At 34.3% G+C, this 10,755-nt stretch overlaps 1 protein-coding gene across 1 annotated transcript; it reads right to left on the bottom strand.

The window, feature by feature from the left end:
• Positions 1-9,432: 9,432 nt before the first annotated feature.
• On the bottom strand, positions 9,433-10,270 carry LOC112507505. The gene is made up of 2 exons (XM_025112123.1): positions 10,140-10,270; positions 9,433-10,053 (listed from the first exon to the last, which is right to left on the bottom strand). The coding sequence occupies exons 1-2, from the start codon at positions 10,177-10,179 to the stop codon at positions 9,611-9,613; spliced, it is 483 nt and encodes a 160-aa protein (XP_024967891.1). The 5' UTR covers positions 10,180-10,270; the 3' UTR covers positions 9,433-9,610.
• Between the last annotated feature and the right edge of the window lie 485 nt (positions 10,271-10,755).

Raw genomic sequence — 10,755 nt, 5'->3', positions numbered from 1 at the left:
GCTCTGAGACGGTTGGAGAAGATACTTGGACTGCGCAAAACGAAATTCACAAGAGTCCAAACTTGAATCCAAAAGGGGAGAATGTTGGGTTCAAGTTTAGAGCTTAAAAGTTGTATTCAAGTTTCTCCTTAGAATAGTTTTATTTGTAATATTTTAGTCTTTACTTTCCTAGTATAAATAGGAATTTCCTTTTAATTTTAATTAGAGCTTTTGTCATTAACACTGAAATTAAGATTTGGCTAATGTAATTCTCTCTCTCTCCTAATCATTACTTACATCATTCTTAGTGTTCATACCAATATATGAAGATCATATCAAGATTTGTATGAAATCTGGACTCCACAATAAAGGAGTCCAAGGCTAGCCGCTAACCAGAAAATTTCGGGACAAAATTTTTCTAACATGGGGGAGACTGTGACATCCGTCAGTTCTGAAATCCAGGTTAGTATCTAAATAGGGTTTCCAAAATTAGATATATAACTTATTGGAGCTTAGTTAAGTTGATTAGAACTCAGCTGGTTTAGATTGCCGGTGTTTAGGTCAGAAAGTCTTGTTTCGGCAAGTAACTGATAAAGCTAATTTATGTAATGCCGAAAACTCTAAAAATTCTCCAAAATATTGTAAAAGTTAATAATATAAAGTCCAAATTTAAAATATAAAAAGTTTAATTTAAAAATCCAGACAATTTTACAAATATCTAAAATTTTGACCAAATACTGATTTTTATCACCGGTAGCCATTTTAATTTGGTAAAATACAAGATAATTAGGTTTTAAAAAAAATGAAATTTTTGGGCTATGGCGACCATATCTCTCTGGTTATTCCTCCAAAATGGTTTTTTTTAGAACTTATTTTAATGAGTTAAATTTCTAATGCATCTAGTCTCACTAAAAAATATTGAGTTTTGAGCCTTCAAGTTCTTGATACAAGATTATGGTGCAAAAAGAGCAATGCTGACAGAATCTTGCATGCATTTTAAAACGGTCATATCTCCTTCAAAACTCAATGAAAGTGGGTGACTGGAAGATAGCATTATGTGTTACCTTTAAAATACAGTTAGAATCACTGAAAAATGATGAGTTTAGACCCCCCCAATGGCCGTCACATGAAGAGTGAGCAATTTGTCTTGGCAACTGTGACACTCAAAGTTATAGGGTAATGATGAGTGCCTTAAACCCATCCAAAATTCGTAATATTTAGACAAAATCTGTTTAACTCATTATTATTGATGATATAAAAATTTGGACTCAAAAAGAGTTGTGGAAGGTACCTTTTGATGACATTTTATAAGACCAAAAATTCCAGAAATAAATTTACCTTCTGCCCAATTTATGATTTTATGTGAAAAGGATTTCAAGTTTAATTTTTATTAAAATGGACAAATTAATGGACATTATATTATAAATATCAACTTTAAATAATGAGAACTTATCGGCATTACATAAAAATAAATACTTTATCTATACTGAAATCAGATAGGTGGACTAATTTTAGACTTTGGACATCGTAGGAGAGGAGAGACCGGGATCTTAGAGCTTCTCACCGCCAAAGTCATCAAGTTTCACGCTAAGTAATTCGGTGAGTAATCACGGCCCCGTTTTTATCGCGTTATTATTGAATAATTGGGGGAAAAGCATGAATAAATTGCAAACTGAATTGTTTAAATGTAAATTGTTATAATCATGATATCTGATTATTAATGCACAATGGTCTAAATGCTAAATTGATGTACTTGAGTGATTTTATTTATCGTCCCCAACCGCGTACGCTACTAGTTAACTCGGAATTGTGTCGGGCCGATAGTATTGTGGATAGCGCTATTTGGTTGACATTCCCACCCAAAAACGGATGCACTCTGCTATTTATTATTATTGTAGGCTACACATGTGTGCGAATGCGCCACTGCTGAGGTAGTCCTACCCATTTAGTTCAACACATGTGGGTTAAACACCACCGCTGAGGTAGTTCTGTAGACGAACCGTGGTACCTAAGTTGGCGCGCGGGCCACTTCATTGTAGTTCGTAAAAATGTTTTTGGGACTAATTGTTGTCGGAAAAGGATCTGTAGCGGCTTGAGTTTAAACATCATATTAAAATTTTCATTTAACCATGTGCAAGTGTTATAAATAAGTTTGCAAGAATGAGATTTTCTGCATTGAAAAGTTTCTGTGCATATAAAACCTGTGAACTCACCAACTCTTTGTAGTTGACTTTTTTTTCTTTCATGCTTTTCAGGAAATAAGTAAGTGACGTTTTGAGCATTTGTGTGCAACGACATCAACATTTCAACCTTTCGAACTAGATTGTGTTTGCATTTTGTACATCACTGACTCCTTATGAGAGCAGTTTATTATGTTTCTGTAAATCTTGAACTTGTAATTTATAAATTTCAATTATGGTGTTATCTATTACTGGTGCAATGAAACTGTGAGTTGTCATATCTCGTGTTTCCACTTTAGCGGGGTGTGACAGATTTACCGCGTACGCTACTAGTTAACTCGGAATTGTGTCGGGCCGATAGTAATTGTGGATAGCGCTATTTGGTTGACATTCCCACCCAAAAAACGGGTGCACTCTGCTATTTATTATTATTGTAGGCTACACATGTGTGCGAATGCGCCACCATTGAGGTAGTCCTACCCATTTAGTTCTACACATGTGGGTTAAACACCACCATTGAGTTTAAACATCATATTAAAATTTTCATTTAACCATGTGCAAGTGTTATAAGTTTGCAAGAATGAGATTTTCTGCATTGAAAAGTTGATGTCGTTGCACACAGATGCTCAAAACGTCACTTACTTATTTCCTGAAAAGCATGAAAGAAAAAAAAAAGTCAAGTACAAAGAGTTGGTGAGCTCAAAAATATTTAGTGTATTAGTTTTCAAACCCAAGTGGAATCATGAGAAAATATGACCTTATGACCTCACAACACCCAAAACAAATTTGGTGTGCAACAGTGGTCGGTCAAAATTTTGTGTCTCATTGTTTATCTATAACTCTTAGAAGACACATCAAAACTCATGAAACTTTTCCTCTGGAGTATAGCCTAAAGTGTTAGCCTTCAAAATAGTCTAACCCCACCCAAAAACATGGTCATTTAGGGGTTCAACCGATTTTTACAAAATAAGTGTGCAATCTGTCCAGAAGAAAAGTCATTCTTTTATGCTAAAATGGATTTTTATGCATCACAATTTCCAAAAATGATGATTTTATGGAAGAAGATCACTCTACTATGCAATATTAAAGTAAGAATATATAAAGTACACTATTCTTGGTAACAAAAATGAAAGAGAACTCAGATTCCATAAGAGACACAAAAATGCAAGAAATGAAAGGTTTTTCTTGCTTTTCAAAAGTTCTAGATGGTTAGGTCACGGATTTTCATCATATTAAGAACATTTTTCATGTCTTTGGTGTAAAATCTACCTTTAGAACTTAGAATGAAGAACACCTCTTCTTTGCAAACTTAAAAGTATGAAAATGACAAGAAAATGGCACTAAAAGTGCATAAAATGAAGTCAAAACACTAACAAGTTCTTACCTTTGATTAAAAGAAGATGATTTCTTCAAATTTTGTTTCTTGAATCCCTTTTCTTTTCTATGAAAGGGCTGAATTTTCTTGGAGGAGAAGATGGAGGGAGAGAGTAGTAGATAAAAAGTGAGGGAGAATAAGGAGGTGAAAGGTTGAGAGATAAATGAGAAATGAGTATTTTATGAATTCAAAATGTATTTATATGTAGAGGAGAGGGGGAGGGAGTCTATGTGATGGGCCTATGGGCCTCCCTTATATTTTTTTTTGTAAAAACTTTAGCCATATCTTAATAAGTTGGGTATTTTTGTGAGAAATTGAGAAAAAGACCCAAATTCCTACTTTATGAGATAAATAAATTCCTTAAATATAATTTTAAGTAAAAATATTTAAAATATGTAGACTCTATATTTTATGCAAGTTTTTAAAAATTATTTGGAGTGTTTGGCATTTTATAAGACGATCTGGTTCATTACGGGTCGAAACAGTGTTTTCTACGCAACCTACCGGGATTTCTAACTACTTAAGCTTTAATCGCTCTACTTGAGTGTTAATAATATTTCTAAAATGCTATCTAACTACTAACCTGGTATGTAAATTTCCGGATGTAACAATTATCTGCATTGATATATCGAGAGAAAATCTTTTATTACAGTGCATATCTTCAGAGGAAATTACACAGTAAGTAATCAAAAGCTTCCAAAAAATTTTCTAATAGAATGCAGTCAAGCAACTATTTATAACCTCCTAGAGAACAAAGTCAAGGTACAGATGAATCACAGCCTGTCATGTGTAAAGTGAAATAATTGTCTCTAGATGGCATGTCCAATCAAGCGCCTCTGTGTGTCGGTTTGTTAGACAAGAGCTGACTAGACAATAGTTGATGTCTTAAGCATTCCATCAACAACTAAAGACCAAAAAGGGTTCCAGAGAGGTGTTGTTCATATACCAGAGGGACTCTTCATCTGTAGGTGATCATCAGATTTGGTACCTTTGGTTCTTTATGACCTATCTCTGGTTTGTCTTCATAGGATCTCTATTCTTCAGTATTTAACCAGACTACAATACTTTTACAAATAGGAATTCCAAGGTCTTAACACTATGGCTTTACATACAACAAGATCTCCATCTACCATGACTCTAAGAGTGCCATTGCAATTTCATGCAATCCAGTTCAACACACTAAGATAAAAGACACTGACATTCTGTATCATTTCATTAAAGATCATGATGAAAGAGGTACAATAGAGTTATAGTTTGTTAATATAGAGTTTCAGTTAGCAGATTTGTTCATAAAGGCTTTAGATGAAAAACGTTTTAACTTTCTGATGGGCAAATTAGGCACACTTAATCCGAAATCTAAATTTTTATAGGTTATATGAATTTTTAATAAGGTTCATTCGATATACTGAACATTTTTCATTTTTCATTCAATGAATTTTTCTGTAATTGATAAATTTAAAATTTTCATATTATTTGATTTTTCTTTATTTCTAATTCAGATTTTCTTTAACATTTATGTATTTTCAAAGTATAATTCTCTGTATTTATTTTTTCAATTTTCTGGTATTTCTTTATCTGCCAAAAGTGGGTTAATATTTTCAGGGGGAGAAGATAGATAACAAGGGATAATTTTCTGAGGGAGAGTAGATAATTTTTTTTAAATCATCTCATCTTTTGAAGAATATTTTTAGATGCATCTTTTTAAGGGAGAGAAATCAGAGAAATATTAAAAAAAAATTAGATGCATCTTTTGAAGAATATTTTTAAATTGATCCAATGGGTGAAAAGCCTGATGATGTAGTAGTTAGATAAGTTGAGCTAAAACTGATGAATGAAATGTTCATCGATATCATTTATATGGATTCTTATTCAAAATGAGTTAGATGGTGACAAGACTGAAGTGGACTTTTATACATTTTTGCATGCATCACGGTCTCATTCTTTTCTCTCTTCTCCATCTATTCAATTTCTTACTCTCATCTCTCTAAGATTTTGGTTTAATCTTTGAAGTTTTTGAGAAACAGAACTGATAAATGATCCATTCGACGAGAGCTACAATTACCTCATTTGTTTTTAGTTTTCTTCCAATTTTATTTACGGGTTTTAAGATTTTGAAACCCTTTTGCGAGAATCTTGGTCTATTAGGTTGAACGAAGCTTGGGAGATGATTTCCTTGCAATTTTGAAGTTATAAGACTAAAATTGATTGTAAGATTGCAAAATCTTGATTTTAGTGTTTCTTAAGAATTTTCCAAGATTAAAGATTGATGAAATGGTGTTATTATGTTTAATATATGTTAGAAATATTGAATTTGAAGTTTGGTTAGTTTTTGGTATCATAAGTGGGGAAAGAAATGAAACCGTTAAAACGGTTTTGAGTTCCAAAGATTAACGCCCACAAAGTGTTTGATGAAATGCCCTTTCAACTTTCTTTCCTGTATTGGAAACACCGTATAAAATCGATCGTAAGTCGAAATAAGCTCCAATTTTGTAGTTAGAAAGTTCCTTGCGTCTATTACAACTTTGTAGTTGACACCGAGACCTTAATCTAAGTTGAAGTTGCTCGAAACATTGTTTTAGTTGTCGGTCTGCATGTACTCAAATTTTTTGCAACTATGCATGTTATTTATGTAACGAATACCGCAACTTCAATCAACATGAATGTAATTGCTATGGCATCCTAAGAGGTGTAGCTACAACATTGTTTAGAAAGGAATGACTAAATCAAATTCTAACTAGGTCTTAAAAATGTATTTGATGTGACTTAGGGTCACATATGATCAAGGGGATGAGCTAAGCCTTGGGGGAAACATTTTTAGCATTTTCTAGACAATAGGTACGAATTTCTTGTTTCATTCCATACGGGGTAATCCTTCGATAAGATTATCCATTACATTGAAATCTTAGCACTACAAAAGTAATGTATGTTAATATGAATCTAGAATTCCTTTATTATATTAAAATATAAAATTTCAGTTGAACTATGAGAATCTTGTGATTTTGTGTTTTGGTTTATAAAACTAATTCACGAAAAATGATACTTTAAAAGTATTCATATTCATTTAACTTTTATACGTGTGTGAGGTTTGAGAAGTCATTTTTAGACTTCATTTGAATTGTTTTGACGTTGGACATTGTTTTCACGACATTTTGAACCATAAAGGTCCTTTGATAGATTTCATGGTCGTTATTTTCAACTTTCATGATTCTCACTTGATTTTATAGTTTTGGGTGACATAATAGATCATTGTGATGCTCTATGGTGCTCGTAAACCACAACGTCCCCATACTGGTGCTCCATCGCATGAGCTTTACCTAGGTATGGGTGAGCCATATCAGTTGGTCCTAGGATATGCTTGTTATGATAGACATTAATTGCATACGAGATTGGATGTGCATGCCCGCACTACATCCCACAACCCATGCAGATTGATCCTCCCTTAAGCTTTATGACATACTGAGAATTTCATCCATTGATCCCTCTTTGTGATTATGAACTAGGAACTAGGTTTTCTACTTGATTTTATATGCAATCCTTTATGGCACTTCTGTTTAAAGTATTCTATGACTCTTTACACATTGATTTCTACTTTTACTTTTGCTATATCAAACTAATGTAATTATTTCCGCTACGTATTGATTTTATTTGTTATCATTTTTATTCTAATCCATTCACTGCGGAATTTGCACTCACCCGTCTTCTTTGTTTCTAGCACGAAAGGTTCGGTAGAAGAGACCGGGGAAAAACTGAGTGGACTTGAAGTTACAGTCGGTGGATCTTTTGATAGTTTAGTTGTTGTAACAATGTTATAAGCTTTATATTAGCCGATTGTGATTATGTTTTGAAATTTCGTTTATGTTATCTTTAAGTGCTTGATACGACCCTAATGCTTAATTCGGTTATAATTGGGTTGTAGGTCATATATACGTCATGCACCATGTCCTCAGCCATTCCAGACAAGGGGTGTTACAGTGTCGTTAAAATAAATTGTTACAACGAAACTGGTTTCTTCCTAAGAAACCCAAATGACTCAAAACCTAAATCGTCCTATAATAGTCTTTATTAAACAATTTTAAAAAATGTACTATAAAACATCATAAAAACAAGTTCTATTGTTGTGACTATTAGAACTCTATAAAAAACAAGTTCTGTTGTTCATCCAAACCGCACAAACCGTCCACACCGCATCGGAAAGCGTGATTCAGAACTTCTACTACGCAACGATTTATGGTTTTAAATTATCAAAATCGTGGTTCAAACTGCATCGTATATTTATATATTTTTTTTTGTTTATTTATATATGTAATAATTAGGCTAATTCACGTAATACTTTTAGTTTTCTTAGTTTATTTTTAATTATGTAATATTTTTAGTTTTCTTAGACTCTTTTTTATTATGTAATATTTTTAGTTTCCTTAGATATTTTGAATTATGTAATATGTATTTGGTAATTGGATGTATTTAAACTTTTTATTTGTTTGAACTACAATAAGATTATCGTTGATTTTATAAAACAAAATTAATCTTATTATTATTGGATTGTAGGTGTAAAGTGTGATAGGTACAAACCGCATTAGCCACACTGCACCGTATTTAGCGATATGGTTTTTTGCAGTTTGAAATATCTGCGGCACGGTTGGTAATTTAGAAAAATGCTCAAACCGTATATGTGGTGCGGTTTGCGGTTTGACCTCAAACCACACCACAGAAACCCCTAATTAGAACCAAGGGTTACCAAACTAGATATATTAGAATAAAGTGTGTATATGTATATGTGCAAATCGTGTAATCAAGGTGTAATAAAACAGAAAAAATCATGTCTATATATATATATATATATATATATATACATCCAATATACCAAAATTCTTATCAAACCGGAGAAATACTAACTTGAAATTGACGATTGCTTGAAGATTAGATAGGGCTTGCTTTGTAGTGTCTTGAACAGAATTTTGCCTCAGGTGTAAAGTAGTTTCGAGCATCCGTTTAGAGAATACAACTATCAATTCAAGTTCTTGCACGAGAACTCGAATCTGTCGAGTTTCCTATGTGTTCACGGATGAATCGTGGGAGAGGAACCATATAAAATTTAAGGGGAAAAATGAATGTCATGAAATTCTGGGGGAAAAGATGAGTTTATGTAGCATTGGCGGTGGTTAATCGGCGGTTAAACCGGTTTTTAATCTTAGCAGGTTTGCCCGCAACTTTGGTTGCCGCTCTAGTCGTGCAAATCACTATTTCCGCCCGCATGGGAAGGCGGTTGTTTTGAGGTCAAGGCCCAAGACCCATTCTTTTGACATGTAAATATATGCCAAGCTTTCCTATACAGCCCAATTCAAGTCCCTTAGATGGGCTTCTGTCCAATTTGTTAATCCTTATGGACAGCTTAGACATATTTCCCTCTCCATATCGCTAATATCCATGCCCGGAAGTTAAAAACATAAATCCAGTGGCCCAAACAAGTCGCCACTCGTGGACAAACGAGAGCCCGGAGGGAACTTTCCACGTACAGTTCCCTGAGAAGGGAGTGGCTACCTACTTGAGCTCCCCTCCCCGTCCCTTACTCGTCTTTTGCATCATTTCACAGCCTGATTAATGCACTTTAAAAGCACACTTCTATAAACAACTTCCTATGGGGGATCATATTTCTTGTAAAAATCCCAACAGTGATTGCAATAAATACAGAATTGTTCACAGCAAATTCAATAAGGAGCTATGTAATCAAGTTTTTTTTATCATTTTTTGAACAGATTTAAGTTGACCTAAAGGAGGTTTGTTTAGCAACACCATCCAATAACAGAGATGAAGCAAACAGTCCTTCATTTGGTCTGATTCAATTTTGAATAAAACCACACAAAATCATGATTTTAAACTAAAAATGGGAGTAACTAGTCATGTCTAATTTGAACAGAACAAGTAACTAAGAGGCTCTCAATTTGATTAAATTAAAAGTTTTGATTATTTGATTTCTCCTTGCAAACAAATCAAATTAATAATCATCAAAAAGGGTCTAAGCATTTGCATAATAGACTTCTTCATGCACATGATGATGACATGTATAAAAAATGCTTACTTATGATGCAGTTGAAGATGGTGGCTGTCTAATACTTGCCAGTTGATTGATCCACCTATCCTCAGGAACCTGACCCGCCCAATCTGGAGCCAATCCTCGAAATGATATCCCACGCATCGCCTCCATCACTCTCGTCGTATTCTCCGGCGTCAATGGAGCCCTTCGACGGCTCTCATCCTCTCTAAATGCTCTCTGCATCGCCTGTCTCATCCTGTCGTCTTCTTCTTCTTCCTCATCGTCTTCGTCGCTCAGATCTAGAGAGTCCATTCCGTTCTGTACACAACGAGCGTCACCGTTCTGTAGACAGTGGAAGTTCGGTTCGAGATCGTTATCGGAGTTCTGATCGGAAGAATCCTCGTCGTCGATGGCACCAGAAGATATCGGCTCGTAGTATTCCGGTGAATCGTCGGAAATCGTGTCCGTGTCGCTCCCACCGGCGGTCTCTGCAATACATCAAATTACCACATACTAATACGATTATTGATACATATACATAGATCCGATTGTAAAACACTAATTTTCCAATTACCTTCCGTGAAGTTGATTTGAGAATTGGACACTGCGTTCATCTTCGTGAATTAAGGGTTTGTGGAGGATTAGCGATGAAGAGCGAACGGAGAAAATGAAAAAGCAAATGAGGGAGTGCTCCTCTTGTAATTATAAAAGTCTACTAAAATAGGACCTTCAACTTCGAGTATTAGAATAACACATCCACACCCCTCCTAGGTCCTGAACCCGCGTTTTCTAATTGCAAATAATTACCGTTTACCAAACATTTATCCGATAAACGTTTATTGGTAAATTTAACACTATCATTTATTTACTGGGTAAGATTTTAGTCCACCAAAACGGTATTGTGCGCAACAATTTACCTAGTAAGCGCTACCATTGTAAGAGTCATCATCATCACTTACCGGGTAAGACTTTTGGTTTTCATCTCGCTCTTACCGGGAAAGATTTTGATCTTTACCATATTCATCTGGTAGGGTAATGTAACTTGATGTTCACTTACCCAAGTAAGCGTTTGGTAAACCGCCCCTTAATTGATTTTTTTTTAAGTTTCTCCCTCTCTCTACTTTCTCTCTCTAGCTTTTGGAGGTTTTTTTGAGTTTTCTTGCTATTTCTCTTCCATGGCAGATTTGATA

This window comes from Cynara cardunculus, assembly GCF_001531365.2.
Source record: "Cynara cardunculus var. scolymus isolate 2C chromosome LG 2, CcrdV1, whole genome shotgun sequence".
In the NCBI taxonomy this organism is placed as follows: Eukaryota; Viridiplantae; Streptophyta; class Magnoliopsida; order Asterales; family Asteraceae; genus Cynara; species Cynara cardunculus.
The sequence above is the reverse complement of the archived record's forward strand: the minus strand, read 5'-3'. Positions and strand labels throughout refer to the sequence as shown.